Consider the following 18,164-nt stretch of genomic DNA (forward strand, 5'->3'; position numbering starts at 1 on the left):
AAGTTAAGTCATACAATTGGTGGGAGGCAGTGAAAGATGTAAGCACCAACAGGTATATGCATTTGCTAAAGAGATCACTCAACTATTCGATAGTGCTCAACTCCTAAGAGGCATGAACATTAGAACAAGAGGGAGGAACACAGCCCAAAGGTTCCCTATAAATAACTCTTAATTGGAATAGAAAGAGAAACAAATGTCAGGAAAAGCTTCTCTGACTTAGGGGAAGGTCCTAAAGGGCTTTCTTTATCTGAATGCTTCACAGGAAAGGGCTTGACAGCATGACCAAGGTTTTCTAGGTGAGGATCTCGCCAAGATTTCCAAAAATAAGGATAAGGTTTCCTTTGTGTTATGTTTTTTTTTCTTTTTTGGGAGTGGGGGTACTGAGGATTGAACACAGGAGTGCTTTACCACTTAGCTACATCCCAGCCCTTTATTTTTGTATTTTGAGACAGGGTCTCACTAAATTGCTATGGCTGGACTTGAACATGAGATCCTTCTGTCTCATCCTCTCAAATCAATGAGATTACAGGTGTGTAACACCACACCCAGCAGGAGAAAACAAAGTAATTTATAAAAGGAAAAGAGTTTAGATCCTTCAAGGTTGGCAGAAGTTACCTATTTGTCCTTGGATTATTTTTTTGAATATTCAAGTAAAAATGCACTTCATTAAAAAATATATTCTAAACCTATAAAAGATGCTCAAACTCATTTCAAATCAAAGAGGAACATACAAGTACTAAAATACCGAAATGCATAAACACTGAAACATTATTTTTCACTCAGATTGATAAAGATTTTTTAATTTTTGATACTACACAGTATTGGTCAGAGTGTGGGGAAGCAACTCACACGCAAAAACTATCAATGGGCCTGTAAGTTACTACAATCTTGTGGGTGAGTAATTTAGCAATCAGTGATGTTCATTCCCTCTACTTTGTAGCAATTGCCCTCTGTACTAACATGCACAGACATGTGTATAGGAGACTGTCCTCTTAGGTCTGTTCATAATCACAGAAGACTGGAAGCAACCTAAATGTCCATCAGTAAAAAACAGGTTAAAGACACTTGGTACATCCATGCAATGAAGTACACCATGTAGACATATGAAAGAATGTTTTTAAATATAATAGTCTAGAACCATATCTAAGTTATTTTGTAAAGTGTTGAGAAAGCAAGGTCCAGAAGGCAATGTATAGTGTATTCTTACTTGTATTTAAGAAGAAAGAGAAATACACAATAATGTTAATAAAAGTATATATGCGTGTTCTGGAAGGCTATGCAAGCATCAGAGTTCACTCTCAGAGTTCTAACAAAATAATCCTGAAGCAAAAGCAAACTTTAGCTAAATAAAATGCCCACAGAGAGAGTTCTAGTTAATTGACTTTTTTAATCAGTTCATCATTAAATAATAAAATCCATTTAGCTTCAAACTCTGTTAAAAGTATTCATTTTATAAGAATATTCATAAAATATCAGAATATAGTCTTCTGCCTAGGTAAGTCTTATCTGGGAAGTACAATGAATCTTTCTTTAAGAATTTGGCAATGTCTTGTGTCTGTGGCTCTAAATACCACTCTTTATGACAGGAGATGAATCTAAGTAGATTCTGGGGTACGTCTTTTAAGGGTTTTGTTGTTACTCAGCATACAAAAGTGAAATATCTCCCCAAAGGCCTCAGACTACATGGATTGCAGTTAGTTGAATTTCAGCTAATTGAAATCCAGTGGACCATAATCCCGTGGAAATAGCAAATGTAGGAACAGACAAATACTAGCCCCATTTTTGAACTTGGCACTAAGTTAGACTCAAGGTAAAGATCAAGGTAAATGTCAATGAATGTTTTCACAAATTATAGCCCTGAAGGGGTGATAAGAATATACAATGGTGGCTTTGGTGTGGCTCAGTGGTAAGGCACTTGGCTCCCACATGTGAGGACTGGGTTCGATCCTCAGCACCACATAAAAGTAAATGAACAAAATAAAGATAAGTTAAAAAAAAAAGAATTACAAACACATACACAAGTGAAACAACTTGAAAATAAAATCAAAACAATAAATAATAGGTTATGTTAGGTAAATCAATTCTTTTAAAATATTCCATTATGACTTTCAAGTAGACCATAATCTTTTGGAAATGAGTCATTCAAGGGAACGTAATTTCAGAGTAATATTTTAGGGTAATTTCTTTTCAGAAAATACATAATACTTTATATTCACTTAGTATTGATTACTTATCAGTCTTCTACAAAAAGCAATAGTTTAACAGGATTTCTGGAAAGGATCCACCTTACATTGAGGCATAAATCACAGACACAAATTCTCTTAAAGTGACTGACTGGAAGATATAGTAAATTTTTATAATGTAAAATGTGTCCAAGACTAAGAATGAAACATTGTAAAGATTGATACAACCCTTTAAGGAAGGTTAAAACCCTCAGGCTGTGAGCACAGTGCAAGAGATTTGCTCAAAGCATCTGAAAGAATAATTAAGTTTTAAGCCTCCTGATTTTTCTATAGAGTACTTGGCATAGGAATGAACATACAGTGGTAGCCTCTGAATAAATGTTGACTGAAACTACTGCACATACTTAATAATGAATATTTCCACAATAGGCCACTTCAGAGATCATTCCCCCACCCCCAGGTTCCATTCCTAAGTTGCATCAATCAAAAAAAAAAAAAAAAAAGACTGTTGGTAAAATTCCAAAAGAAAGGAGATCATGTTCTGCTGATGAAGCAAGATTAACAGCCACATAAAATAGTCAACCCATTTCCCCAGCTTTTGGTAATCAAGACCCAGGACAAAATCTAGCACAGGTATCATCTAAAAACAAGTAAGCTTGAACATTATTTTTTTTCGGGGGGAGGTGTGCTGGGAATTGAACCCAGGACCTTAGTGCATGTGAGGAAAGCACTCTATCAACTGAGCTATATCCCCACCCTCCTAACACCATTTTATTTGCACTGTATTCTACAAGAACTTGTGTATTAAAAAGATACAAAATTAAGGATTCCTACCCGAACAAGTTTTTCGGAATCCCCTCTCCATTTGCTGACAATGGTAGATGCAGAAATGTTAAAGAAGGTTGTTTTACATTCGGTGGCCACAGCTTTGGCCAGTAAGGTCTTTCCTGTACCTAGAGACACATGGGGATAAACATGAGCCGATGCTTAAACTCCAGTTTCCCTGACAGGCGTAAGTCAGGCTCACACAGGGAAGAGGCAGTGGTCAACAGCTCTCAACTGCCCCAGTCCTCAGGAGGACACAGTAGCAACTCATCCTCTGCACACACACTTCCTACCAACCCAGAAATGGGAAGCTGTGTTACCTGGAGGGCCGTAAAGCAGTAGTCCTTTCCAGGGGGAAAGAATTCCTGTAAATAGCTGTGGATACTGTGGGGAAAAGAAACAGGGAACAATGAGGAGGTTTGGTATCAAGGCACCAGCTGGTACCCCCTTAGCACAGAGAATTGGTACTGCTAGAGCAAAACACAGCCCAACTCTACAATTCAGGGATTCCTTTTGTTTGTTTAAGATCTGCTTTTCTGTATATATTATTTATCCCAATTTTATTTCCATGCTGGATAAGAATGATTGAACCTGTTTGTGAATTCTAAAAGAGCAATCTTTTTTTAAAGAAAAAGAAAGGCCTATATTCCCCTCCAATATAATAGTTTTTTTAAAAAAAATTTATTCTTGAATCATAATTATACATAATAGTGGGATTTTTTGTTACAAATTCATACAGGAGACATTTTTAAATCAATACTTATTTCTTACATGCACAATGTCATTTCTCCTATAGTTCTATGTGTAGAATATTTGGCTATCTTTTTAAATTTTTATTAATTTGTTCTTTTTAGATATACATGACAGTAGAGTGTATTTTAACATATTATACAAATACATGGAATATAACTTATTCTAATTAGGATCCCATCCTTATGGTTGAACAAGATGTGGAGTTACAATGGTTGTGTATTCATATACAGTACTTGGCAATCTTTTGAATGTTGTAAAACAAGTAAGATCTAGAAGATAAACAATAGAACAGGGGTGGGGGACACACAGTGGTGCAATCCTGTAATCTCAGCAGCTCAGGAGGCTGAGGCAGGAGGATCACAAATTCAAGGCCAGCCTCAGGAATTTAGCAAGGCCCTAAGCAACTTAGGGAGATTCTGTCTCAAAAAGAAAAAAAAAAAAAAACTTGAGATGTGGCTCTGTGGTTAAGTGCCCCTGGGTTCAAGCCCTTGTACATAAAACAAAAACCAAAACAAACAAAAACCCACAAAAGAACCCATAATAAAGGTGTAAGTGAGTGAAATACAAAGCTCTGGTGAAGCCTGAGTTAGAAGTGAGAAGCAGTCAGGTGTGGAGGCAGTCAGGTGTGGAGGCAGTCAGGTGTGGAGGCAGTCAGGTGTGGAGGCAGTCAGGTGTGGAGGCAGTCTCCTGGAATCCCAACTATCCAGGAGGCTGAAGCAGGAGGATCACAAATTTAAGTCCAATCTGAACAACTTGGTGAGACTCATCTCAAAATAATTAAAAACAAAACAAAAAAACTTTGGGGGTGTCACTCATTAGTGGAGTGCTTGCCTAGAATGTGTGAGGTCCTGGGTCTGATCCTCAGCAGCAAATAAATAAATAAATAAATAGGGATCATTCAGTGACAAATACTTGAGGAGAAACTGACTGCAGAAGGGCATGCATGGACCTCAGTGAGCCTCTTCTTTAGTTCAAATAATCTGGGCAGTGGGTGGGATCTGCAGAGAACAAGGGGAAGGAAAAAGAATAGTAAAACTGCAGCTGGCTCTTAATTTCTTGCTAGTCCTGATGTCAAATCTGAATATCATCCCATGCCAAGTTTAAAATGCTGTCACACATCCAGAGAATTTCAATGAGATGTTCTATCCTTTCTAAACGTTTTATACCATGCTTCTACTTGGAGGAAAAGATGAGTAAATTTCTATTAACTTCAAACACCAAGGTATTTCTTACTCCCATATCTGAAGTCAGGAAGAATGAGGGGGAAAGACAATCAATTTATTGATTTTTGTCTTCTTAGAATAAAAGCATCCAAAAAACAAAGGCTTCATGGGCTCCCAGGTAAGAATAAGTAGGTTATTCAATAAAATGATTCTGGCTGCAGGAGATTATAGGACATGGCCACAGACTCTTTGCAGCTCTTGCCATGAAGAGGTAGAATCTGTTTCTCCACCACTGGATCCTGGGCCTGGCCTTGTGACTTTGGCCAATGGGACATTGGCAAATATAATAAGAAACTAAATAAGTATAAGAATAGCAAATTTAAGCAGTGTAAGAAGAGATATGAAAAATGCTAAGCACATAGGCCTTGCCCTTTCTTACCTCTTTCTGGGAGCCTTCTGTGAACAGGACTGGACTCCTTTGCTAAGGGAGAGAGGCCCCAACTGACCCACTTATCCCAACCTTTCCAGTGTCTCTGGCTGATGCCCTGAACATATGGTTGAGCTGGGTCAGCAGCACCATATGAAAAAGAGAAGAGCTGGCCCAGCTGCCAGCCCAAACTGCCAACCTTCAGAATTATAAGACAATAAATGGTTATGGGGCTGAGGCCCTAAGTTGTGCCTTATACACTCTTTGGGTCTGTGATGCAGCAAACACCATGTGATTCCCTGACCTCCTCCTTATCCTGTTTGGAGAGAATTGTTTTTCTATTCTTCTACCTGTTTTGTGAGCCATGCAGAAATTTGTCAGGAATATATAATGAGCACAGCTTTCTGGCTCTGCTGGCTCCTGTCTGGGAAGGTACTGTCTGCCCTTCACAATCGGCCCAAACAATACTGGTAAGGGAGCACCTATAGAAACCCTGTGAGAGGTCCTCTCCTACCAGAGCTATTTCTTTTTTTCTTTTTCTTTTCTTTTCTTTTTTTTATAGGAAATCAAATTACTTTTTTATTTGTTTGCAGTACGGGAGCTATTTTTACCATACTAAGTTTATTTTTAGAGAGGGAGGCTCATTGGAGCCAATGTGTAGTGGCTGACAAATCAAATATACAAGACAGAGTCCTAGATCTTCAATGATCATATCAAGCAGACATCTGCTTGGAACCAATATGAGACATGAGTTTAAAGTGTCCAGAATAGGCTAGGCCTGATGCCTTAGTGTTGACAAAGTGCTGTGACAGGCACCAAGTTAACTTGTGGACAGAAAAATCATCCTGGCCTGTCCTTCCTGAAAGGTGTGTGACACACAGCTTGTCCAATGGATAATGAGCAGAAATACCCCCACCCCCACCCCTTCCATTCTTACCCTTATAGGATACACAACAGCTTCTTTCACTAGCTGCTTGGCTGCATCCAGTCCAATAATGTCATCCCACTTTATGTTTGGATTATGGAGATAAATGTCCTGCAATGCACATTTGATCATTTTGTTAAAACTAATTTTTTTCCTCCATAGCTGTAATAAACATGGGAGCAGAGAACTTGACTTACAATAGAATATAAAGGGCTGGTGATCAAAATTTTTCATATTAGATATATGTATATGTATACATTGTAATTTGGGGTTAGCTCACCAAAGGGATATAATGAAAATATTCAACGATTTTCCCTGAAAAAGATATTGATGATATGATTCTTTTAAAAAGGAAAAAAAAATCTCCTAACAATGGACTCTGTCTTCAGTCAATAACACACCATGCTGATTTATGACCATAATCAAAGAAGCTACAGAATCTGCCTTAAAATTACACTAATTTTCACTGCAAAACAGTTCCTTATAGTTGCCTGACTTCTCTCTTGCTCTTTGATCTGGCAAACACTTTGTTAATTTGTTGCATAAAAGAGATGATGCTCCTCTGAAACCAATTTCTCTTTTTTCCCTAGTGATAGCTCCCTACTTTCAGCAGGAGCAATTGCTTCTGCAAAATTCAAGGAAGCCGACAACCGAGCCAAAGCCGTCCCCTCTTACAGGAGAGCCCTGTAGCAACCATCGAGGGTAATCAATTAAGGTAGCTTTTACTGATAACTAATTTACAGTTTTCAAACTCCAATTTCACAAGACGCCTCAGAACAGCCACTCAGGGGCCTTTCTGTGTAGGAGCTATTTCAGGCAAACAATGTCTAGGGTGTTACATTAAAAAAAAAAAAAAAAAAAGCCTCCTTTCCAAAAGTCATGCAGAGTGACTGTAGCATGAATCTGGAAACTGCCCTTTTATTTATCTAACATGAGCCTTTTTTTAAGTATATTTTTAAAATGTATTAGGCATGTTAAATGTATTAGCCCTACCCTGCTCCCCTTCATCGAGTTTCCCCCAACACAGCAGTGCCACGTCTAAGAGGGAAACTATGTATAGAAGTGGTTTGGCTCATGTGTAATGTGCGTGATCCATTTCTGGATTGGATGACAGAGAAAGGACTCAGTCTTCCAGAACCTTGGGAGGCCCACCCTGTCTTTCAAGTCTGTACCTGCAGGAAGCCCACCGGTCACTCTCATTCTTATCTCTGCCCTTTCTGCAGGACATCTTTGCATTTGCTGAGGCTTCGTCTACCTTGGTATTCAAGGCATCCATTGAGAATAATATTTCTGGCCCTTTTCTAGAGTTGACACTGAGTTCCACAAAATAGTGTTTAATTTCCCAGCCCCAGTTTCTCCTCTATTATTCTGAAGTTATCAGTCAGATAACTGGTATCAACAGGCCTCATCAGGTGGTCATCTCTCCATGCCTGGAAGTATTCAAGCAGGGGTTGAATGGCCATATCCATGGGTTCCATGGAGAGGATTCCACACGGAATCCTCACAGGTCACTTCCTATCTGTAGCTCTATCTTCAGTCAGGTTATTCTTTTGCAAAAATGGTAATGAGTCTATTGAGTTTTTGTGAGTCTAAAAAATATTTTGCTCTACTCTCTTGTGCATACCAGTCACCACAATATGGCCCAAACCCCCATCTCCCCTCATTGGTAAAAATCTTGTAGCTGACCTTCCCTCTCAATTGCTTTGTCATCCATCCACCTCACTGCCACTAGTACAAATTATCTGCAGGCACATTTGATGACCCCATCCGCTGAGAACATCAGTCAAAAGATCCTCGTCTCTAGAGGCCAGTTCCTAGCCCTAGTACTGCTTGGGTGCCCCGCCTCAGGAACCCTGCATCTGCAATCCCATTTCCTTCTACTCTCTGCTTCTTACTTGGATTCCCAGAAACATGCATAAGTGGTACCATTTCACTTAGTTGTGCTTTTACCCTATCTTCCTCTCTTTTTCATTGAGCTTTTTCCTAGTGTCTTCTTTCCCCACAATACCCGTTCTTCATGCTCAAAGTGCACTTGCCCACATGACCAGAAACTCTTACAGGCAAGGACTGTGTCTGACCTATCCACCTTTGTGTTTCCAGACCTAGAACATGCCTAATACATTTCAAGCCTCTCCCTGAACCAGCCTTGATTTCAGTCTTCAATTAAAAACAAGATCAGTGGAAACTGAAAAAGAACCTGGACTAGGAATCCATTCTAATCCCAGGAAACTCATTCAAAGTCACCCAGCTAGAACGAAAAGGATTTTGAAATCAAATGCTGGTCAACTTACTCCAAAGCTTATGTCATTAACCATCAAGCTTCACTGCCTTTATTTAGATTCTGAGGCATGAGCTTGAGAAGTCTCTAGTCTGGGTGGTAAAATCTTTCGTTACTAATCTGTTTTTCATGGAAATTTCCAGTTATGAGATCATCGGACTCTCAATCTCCCTATGTGTTTGATTTTTGAAACAAAATGCAAATATGTTCTTTCCTTCTCTAAGAGGCTTCTTTCCTTGACTCTGGGCCCTGCTATAAAAACCTTTCACCTGTCCCTTCTTTCTAAGTCTTTTTGTCTTTGGGTTTTCTTGGCCTCTACACTGAGATAGTGGGCTTTTTATATTGTAATTTTATGATTCTATAATTTATTTATCATGCATTATTGTGCCTCTAAACAATATGAGTGCCTTCGCAAGTGGGGGCACTTTATAAATAAATGATCATATTTATTGTTATTAATAAAAGAAGCAGCCCACAATGCTCTAGGAGCCCCAGTTTGCCTCGGTAAATTTGTGAATTGAACAGCGGAGCTTACCCGGCTCACCACGGCTGCCAATTCTCGCATCTCACTGTTCATGCCAATAAATGCACTCAGAGGTTTCAGCAATCGTTCCTGATGAGAGGAACAGAAAGGCTCACATTACAATAGTGCTTCATAATTTAGGAAGAAAAACAGGATCTTGGCGAAACAAATGGTGACAGGCTGCTATGACCTCTGACTTGATCACAAGCTTTCAGTGTACCCAAAGTGCTGAGGATGCTTCCAGGGTCCCCCTGGATTTGGGCAGTTCGAGAGCTGGATGGCACATCTTGGCCACTTACCGAGGGGTCTGGGTTACAGTCGAAGGTGTTCAAGGCAAGTTCACCAGTTGCTCCTCTGATGGCGTCTGTGAGAAGCCCTCGGAAGTCAATGATTGGGCCCTGAAAGGGAGCTATGGTTATTTCTGCCATGAAGACATGCAAGATTATCCGTTGTGGCCCAGTCTCAGCAAAACAAACCACATCTATATCTCCTGGTACCTGGGGCAAACTTAATGGCAGGCTTTAGAAAAACCTGCACTAATACTGAAAACAATGATGACCTGAAATTGGGGCACTGTGAGGAAACGGTCAATAATTCTTAAGAATGAAGTTGATTTGAATAAAAATTCACCAATGCTTTCCCCATTCCTAGCACATGCCATCTGCTTTCCCTGTCTAGTCTCATTCTTTTAAAATGTGACCAGCAGAGGAAGAACTCACTGGTACAAGAGAAGAGCCATGTCCTGTCTGCATGCCTCTCTCAGTAGTGCCTGGTACAAAACGGGTGTACAGGACACTCTGGGAGGATTGTTTCTGATTCTTGCAACCTCTCTGCTAGTGAAGAGTGACATCCTGGTTTTGCATGTGTGGAGGCAGGCAGAGGATTCAAGTGATTCGCCCAGGGTGGTAGAGCTAAGTGACTCAAGGCCAGGATTCAAAACCATATACCTTCCAAATCCACCCTGTCTCTCCTAGAGTCAGGAGGGCAAAGCAAAGATGCAAGTATTTCCAGTAGTCAACGTTCACTGTTTATCATGTGACAGACAGGCCCTGTACTAAGGCTGTCCTTTCATTATGATGGGCATGACAATTATTTCTTCAAGTTTGGAGAAATTATAGGCAACTTGCCCAAAGTCACACAGCAGGGAAATGTTGTGGCAGAGTGTACCCCGCAGGCTGACTCTGAAGCCCCTGCCCTTAAGCATAGCACACTTGTGAAATTCAGTGTGCTGGGGAGATCCTGAAGCCAGGGTCCCTATCGTGGCAAAGACAGACCCACTGGGGCTCACCCCTGGGTATACACCCTCATTCAGCCTGTGTGCACTTAAAACACTGGGGAGAAAACCATTCACATTTCACCCCAGGACATTTCTGATGGAGAAAGAATTATAGCCAGACTGTTTGCAAGGTTAAGTGCTGGGTTAAATCGCCCCTTCCTTGTGAGCCAATCAGAAACGTCCGTTTATATCAGTGTAAGCATTCACAAAAGAAACCAAAGCCACAAAAGACTGCCAGGCACAAAGGGACTGAAAACATGGCAAAAGCAGAGAGGGTGAAGAAGGAAACCTTGCTTTCCGGGGGGACATTGACTCGAGTGGCATCATCTCCAGCAATTGCCCAGATCATTGGGGCCCTTAAAGGAAGTCAGCTCAGGCCAAGGGGGAAGCACCCCTTGATTTCCAGGGAGAGGCTCCCTGCCACCCCTTCTCTCCCTCTCTCTCTCTCTCTCTCTCTCTCTCTCTCACACACACACACACACACACACACACACACACACACACACACTAGTTTGCCAGAAGAGCTGGCCAGAGCTAAGTCAGCAGTCCACAGTTTCAGATCTGACTTAAGATTGAGGAGACTCCTGAAGAACCCCCGCCCTGGAGGGAGCAGTCAAGTGGAATGTGGTGCTTTCCACTCCCAAAGGACATGGCAGAGCTGCCTTTTGACTGCATTCACCCAGCCTGGGTCTTCTCTCTTTGAGAAACTCTCATTTACAAATCCAGACATGGCATTCATAATGACAAGGGCAGACGTATCTATCAAGTGAGGTTTCCTGGTCCACGTGGAATTCCACGTAAACCTGGAGCCACATCCCCAAGGACCAGGGTGACTGCTATTCAACTACCTTGTCAGAGTCTAAAGGAACGAGCAGGAGGCCACAGCTCAGGCAGCACCGCCAGCCAGTGTTTATGGTGATACTCCACCCCTTCCAAACCCTAAGTGTATTACAAATAAGGAACAAAGGAGCTCCTTGGAGATGGGGCAGCTGGCTGCAGACCATTTCTCCACAAAGGCAGGAACCCATTTTCTCATTCCCATGCAGCACTCTTACCAGTGTACCTCACAGCCAACATTTGATCATGAGGTTTTAACTTCCCTGTTTGACAAAAAATACTGCCTTGTGTTCATTAAAAGACCCCCCCCCTTCAGTGTCCTGAGTTCCACTTACTCTTCGTGGGTGGGCACTTTCCTCTCCACTGTCTTTGTGGATTCTTGATATGTTTAAGCCAAAGTCAGGGGTCTCCATGTGAGTGTTATTGGTGCCCTGAGGACAGAGGGACATGGTGAGCAGCCAGCTGTGGGAGCTGCTTAGAGTTGCCAGTGCCCCTGACAAAACCACAGGCCAGGTATCCTGTCAGTGGGGAGCCAGACCTGTGTGTTATTTAGCCACATCTGTGACCCAGTGAGAGGAAGTAACTCTACCTGTGTCCTGAGGGAAGCCTTGAGATCCCACAGGCCATGAGCTCCGAGCAGCTTTTCCAGTGGAGGAAATAGCTGTGCCTCAACCCGTCCCCACTTGCTGACTGGTCCTTTGTCCTGTGCCAGAACGTCTGTGGCAGGTCTGGCCAAGTCTGGAGACACAGCAAGATCAGCCAGCCTCCTGTGTGACTGGCCTGTCCCAGGTCACCTCTCCTCCTCCTGAGTCAGTCCCAGGAGGCCACAGCATAGACCCTCCTTGAGGGTAAGGGATTCCTTTTCACCAACTGAATCTTATGATTATTCCTTTCTATTCAAGGAATCTTCTAGCCAAGAATCTTGGGCATTGATTCTTTCCCATTCCTTTTCTGGGTTTCTATTGCTCTTCTTTCTTTTAAAGCTGGGAAAGTTTTGTCCTAGTTAAGAAGGTTCTAGATATGGATCTCCTGAGTCAGAAGGCATTGATTTCCCACCTATCAGGTTCTTTCTTTTTACTGTCTTTTCCTCCTCTAGAAATTTCAGTATGGAGGTCTGGGATAAGCCCAACAGGAGATTCTGAGATCCAGTCACACTGGAGATATCCCTGGTCTCTACTTAAGAACCCAAGGATATGCTTAGATACACTGAAGTCCTGTCGCCTGCAGTTACCTCAGCTGGGAAGCTGGAGCTCTGCAATTTCCAGGCCCTACCCTCAAGCCCCTCTTTCCTGCACTCAATCTAGGGGAAATATGGGGGGTGGGGGGAGACAGGAAGGAGCCCTCCTGCTCAAATTAAGAAACACTGGAGAATCTGCAGATTTGTCTATGGTTTTCATCCAGCATAGTAAAAGTCTACAACTTTCAGAGAATTCCACAATTCAATTAAATCATATAGCAATTTTTAAAAGATAGGGCCTCAAAATTTTATAAAAATGATATTTTTTTCTTGGGCTTGTTTCTCAGCTAAGTGTAAAACTACCAACATCTAGCAAAGCCACCTCACCTGTTTTGGTTGCTCCTTGTTGAGAGATTTGTTGTCCCCCATCTTCCCTGCCATGGTTTTGGATCGTGGCCTCTGTTGATTGATCTTGGGAAGATTTTGACAACTGTCACTCATCATCCTAAGGAAGGGAACAAAAACCTTGGAGGAGATTATTCTAAACACTTAACCTGAGGTAAATAAACATTTTTTTAGTAATCTAGAGCACACAGAGAAATTAAAGATCCTATTTAGATAGGTTTAAAAAAAATGGGGCTGGGTGACACACAGCTGTAATCCCAGCAACTCAGTAGACTGAGGCAGGAGGATCACAAGCTCCAGGCCAGCCTTAGAAAATTAGTGAGAACCTATCTCAAAATAAAAATAGAAAAAGATCAGGGATGTTTCTCAATTACAAAGTGGCCTTTGGTGTAATCCCCAGGACCAAAAAAAAAAAAAAAAGTAAAAATAAAAATGGAAAATAGAATTCCTTGGGTTCTCTGTGTGCCAGGCACTCAGTATGGGACAGAAATTTGCTCCATTCTTATAAATAGCAAAGCCAGGAACTGGGCCTGGGTCTTTTACCCTACGAGGCCCACACTCCACATGCTACATGGCCTAGAAAGACAGCATCAGTCTATGCAATTATTTGCAGTAAAACCAGAAAAACTAACAAACATTGGTCCATGTTCTGGACAGATGTAACTTGAGGGTATCCCATGGCTGAGCCCACTATGGTCACATGACCATAGTTTGGTATTGCTGGTAGTTGGCCATGGAGAGGCACTAGAGATTCTTCTAGAAAGATCCCACATACTCCCAGAGTTGAGTTGATCACGACAAATTATTATTCACTCTACCTTCTGGTCTTCCCTCCACTTCTTGGTGGTAAATTATTTTCTCCTGTGGCAAAACAAATATTGGGAGAAAAGGAAAGAATTTAATCTTAGGAGACAAAGTAGTTTTGGGTACATTTCTCCTTTTACATCGTTCTAAAAGTTTGTTTTACAGTCTTTTGGACAAGATACTCAGTCTGATCTAGTGAGAAGTGAAATTGCCAAGGAGGAGGAAAAAAGTCAAGCTCCCAGGCATCTCCACACAAAGACCTCAAGTCCTCAGACAGGAAATATGGTAGACAGCGCATGCCATAAAGGCAACTCCAATTCAGGTTGGCTTGACAGCTGCCATTTCATTGAGTTTTCATGAACCTGACATCATGATGTGATAAAAAAAATTATATCTATTTGCTGGGGTGCAGAGGAACCCCACAAAAATTATGTGAGTCTGGTAAGAAACACATAAGTTATACTCTCCTAGTTTACCTTAAAATCAAAACACGGTGTGCAAGATCACAGGAGAATGTGGGGACCAGGATGACAGCCAGCCATCTAGAAATCAGATCATGTGTCTAAGAGTCCTAGCAGCCCTGTGCTTAGGAGGCAAGGCTAACTCAAGGTCCATACCTAACTAATGGCCAAGAAATCCAAGCTCTGAACCCTGCATTGGAAGGAAGCTCAGACAAAATACCTCTCAGACCCCTTTCAGCTCTGAGATTCAGGCTTGGGCTATTTTTAAATGACGTTCCTCTCTGTTTCCTGGTCCCTACATGAAATGTTAAAGTCTGTGGCTTAACAAGTGCCTTGTAAACAGGACAATGATCTCCCTTGGTTTATAATTACTTCCCCCACTTACAGACTTCTAAGTCAATGTTACTACAAAACCTAGAGCCCTGGCTTTAGATCTCCCCTCCAGCCAACCTCCTTGAATGCTAACCTATATCAGGTCTTTGCATTATATTGATCATTATCTGGATTGATGGCTTTCAAAAGCATTTCATTATCTATACATGAGCTATTAGCTTCACCAATACTCATTTTCATGTTATTTTCAAGATAGATAATAGGTCTTCCTAACAAGAAAAAGTCTTTGTCATTCATCCTCTTCCAAAAGCCCACTCTGTCTCTGCAGAAATTAATGCTGGTCTTATAAAGAGCACCTGCAGTACTCTTGGGTTTTGCTTTCATTGTCCTAAGACATACATTCCTCAAACAAATGCCAACATGACTAAAGGGACGTCAATATCCAGATGGTCGTGTACAGGTTGTCTGCTCTGGATCAAGAGGCTGCATGATCTTTCTGGTCTCCTCTTACAGTGCAGGGTGCAGAGTGCCATCTATCTGACAACGATGCAATAAAAAATTTATATCTAGAAAATAGTCATGTACCTGTATCTGATGCCTTTTTAACAATTTTGGGGTATTTCTGGAATTTTACAAAATAATAACTCTCATATTCCATCAAAATAGTTTCAAGATCAATGTTGTCACAAACTTCAAAGCGTCGTAACCCCAGTTTGGTTTCTTGCTCCAAAGCATTGGCTGCATCAATATATCTGGTAGTTTTATAGAAGAAAAAATAATTAACTTTGGGTACAAAAAAAAAGGAAAATAGGCGTTACAAGTCCAAAGAGACTCAATACAGAGAGTTAGCCTTAAATAGAACAGCAGATGAAAACTAGAATATGTGAGGTTTTTCTAGAGAGTAAGGACCTTAGACATGTTAAGTTCACCCAAATATGTCTTTCAAAACAGTTGCCTCTGGAAGCTTCATACTTTCACAAACGATGTCATCATTGCTCAAAAAATTTTAATTTGCTTTAAAGTCAAATAAGTGAGTCAACTAAATGTCTTATAAATTATTTTTATTCATCTTCAGCCAAAAATGGGTTTGCCTAAATTTCTTACCTGTTTATTTACAAGTATTCATTTTAGGTAATATTTGGAAATTGTTAAAATCCAAATTCAATCCCCAAAGGAAGATTTGTCTCCATTAGGACAATTCAAAGCAATGTGTCATGAGCCCTGAAGGAAATCCCAAGCATAAGTCAATGAGTATCACTGAAGAAATTTAGTGTGAGAAGATGTCATCTGCTTGGACGGGTATTTCCAATAATTTGAGTTAGTCAAACATTATACTAAAGGTGCTTCCACGTGTAAGTAGCTTCATCACCACTGTTCTGAACTGTCATTTTTGACTTGTTTTGTGGTAAGACTGTCCAATGTAAGTGGATACCATGAGAAGCAAGGACTCAAAAACCTCTGAAAGTAGAATGACTCTCCAGGTCTCAATTCTTAGTTATTAATTTCTTTTTAAAACTAATGATTTTCTCTTTAAACAGTTTTCACATGTGCAAATACACATAAATTACTATACATTTTCAAGGTCTTATCCAAGGACCTCAGGTTAAGAATTCCTGCTGCAGGGAGGCGCTGGGGTTGTGGCTCAGTGGTAGAGTGCTCACCTTGCACATGCAGGGCCCTGGGTTCCATCCTCAGCACCACATAAAAATAAATAAATAAAATATTTATGGTAAATAGTATGGTGTCCAACTAAAGCTAAAACATAAATATTAAAAAAAAAAAACAAGAATCTCTGCTACAGGTTAGAGTTTTTTCTCTTTGATTCAAACCTGGGAAGGCAAACTTTCTTTTTTATTATGTCCTCTTCTCTCCACAAGATTCAGGTCAATTAGAAAATTTATTCTTTAAAGAGGTTGCCATGATTATTGCCAATGACTTTTAAATGTATTTATCTCTCTCAAGCTATTTTTTTTTATACTAGGAATTGAACCCAGAGGTGTTTTACCACTGAGCCACATCCCTGGCTCTTTTAATTTTTTATTTTGAGACAGCATCTCAATGAGTTGCTGTGGGTCTCATTAAATTGTTGAAGCTGGCCTTCCGTCTCAACCTTCCAAGTTGCTAGAATTATGGGTGTGCACCCCTGTGCCTGGCTCTCAAGCTAATTTTAAAGAATTCACAAACCACAGTCAGTCAGTTGACTGGGGAGTTAGTCAGCCTATATACTATGCTGTGTCTTAATTCCCATTTTACAGGGATTGAAAACAAAATATGTTTTTAAAATAAATAATTTTTTTTAGTATAAAGTAATACATGTCCATTTAGGAAACAACTAGAACATACAGATAAGTCAAAAGATGCTCAGAGATGATTCAACATCTTTCTGTCTTTTAAAATGACTAAGTTCACGTATGCACCTATAAAGCAATAAATAAACAAAGAAGGAAGCTAAGGACATGCACTTTAGGTTGCTTGTAGTCCTTACTAAATCACATTGCATTCTGAACTATTTCCAGGATTGTGGAATTTTGACTTAAAATTTTCTAGAAAAGATGAGTGCAGGCCCCATGCTTCCTAGGCTAATGATCAGAGGAACAAATTTGCTTCTGCGGGTTTCTAATATATTCTTTGAGCTGGAATGAGTTCTGTCATGGCACCACTTGGGTTCTTAGTCAACAGAGTGACAGGACAGAATATCGGAAAGAGCAGTAGGCTACGAGTGGACCATAGCATGTAAGACTGAACCAGATGCAGGAGAAAGGCTGTCACATCATTCAGGCCCCAGAGGCTGGATGTGTGGGACTGAAGACCAGCATCCATGACCTCCAGAGTCTGCCTTCACTAATTCCCACTTGCAGATTCAAATGCTGGTCTTTAAGGGTTCCACTTGTGCCATGCCCCTTCTTCCTCTGCACCTCTGCCTGTCACACTTTTTTATGTATATTCTACATATCTATCAAATCCTGATCACATCACCTCTGCAAGACTTTTCCCCGTTGGTCATTCCAATCTACAATAATCTGTTCTCTTTGCTGAATTCCCAGAACTTCACTTAGGAAATATACATATTTTTTTCTTTACATTGACATGTCCTTTAAAATACCTATTGTTCACTTTTCATCTTGATAACCCACTCTTTCACCCACTTCCCTGCAGGTCTCAGGAAAATTATCAGCTCAGGTAGAATTTTCATTGATTTGAAATTTAAAGTGCCATCTAGTGGCCAGTTGGGGAAATGCATATGTTTTAAGCGGTATACAGTAAATTCTGGCCATAATAAAAACTGAAAAAGAGTTAGTTGTACTGACTTACTAGTCTTTTTGTTTCTACAGTTCTTATTTATGAGACAATTTCTTGAATGCAAAATACATTGCAATAAAAATCAGGGATTGTCTGTGTAAATATATTTGTCTTGCTTTCTATTCTACCCATCTACATTCTAGTAAGTTCCTCAGTGGTTACTCAGATGACATTTATTGAACAACTATTAATATTATGCTCATAGTTCTGAGTCCTAGCATGATGAGTCTAAGTTTCATATGAGCCAATTAATCTGCAAAGACAGCATTCTCAAAGTGTTCCATAGAAAAATAGTCTCTAAAATAGTCTCAGGAAAAAAAAAAAAAAAGGTGTTCCTTGGCCAAGTTTGGTTTGCAGAACCCTAAATACCTAGTATGTTAGCACAGATACTCCCTCTGCACATAGCAAATCAGATGGTTTGAGAAGTCCTGAAATAAGGGGGCTTGTTTACCTTAGTTTAACCTAAGTTCACCTGAGTACAATATTAATTTAAG

General features: G+C 40.5%; 1 protein-coding gene across 2 annotated transcripts in view; it reads right to left on the reverse strand.

The window, feature by feature from the left end:
* Katnal2 (katanin catalytic subunit A1 like 2) overlaps nt 1-18,164 on the reverse strand; it is a 64,927-nt gene that overhangs the window by 21,068 nt on the left and 25,695 nt on the right. For both annotated transcript variants that reach the window (XM_040273331.2, XM_078030070.1), the window contains exons 3-11: nt 14,956-15,122; nt 13,591-13,633; nt 12,755-12,872; nt 11,526-11,621; nt 9,377-9,475; nt 9,090-9,167; nt 6,289-6,387; nt 3,329-3,392; nt 3,018-3,136 (exon numbers count right to left, since the gene is read on the reverse strand). In XM_040273331.2, coding sequence (XP_040129265.1) covers nt 3,018-3,136; nt 3,329-3,392; nt 6,289-6,387; nt 9,090-9,167; nt 9,377-9,475; nt 11,526-11,621; nt 12,755-12,872; nt 13,591-13,633; nt 14,956-15,122 — 883 coding nt within the window. The remainder of the gene's footprint in view (nt 1-3,017; nt 3,137-3,328; nt 3,393-6,288; nt 6,388-9,089; nt 9,168-9,376; nt 9,476-11,525; nt 11,622-12,754; nt 12,873-13,590; nt 13,634-14,955; nt 15,123-18,164) is intronic.

The sequence above is a fragment of the Ictidomys tridecemlineatus genome, chromosome 13 (assembly GCF_052094955.1).
Source record: "Ictidomys tridecemlineatus isolate mIctTri1 chromosome 13, mIctTri1.hap1, whole genome shotgun sequence".
Lineage (NCBI taxonomy): Eukaryota > Metazoa > Chordata > Mammalia > Rodentia > Sciuridae > Ictidomys > Ictidomys tridecemlineatus.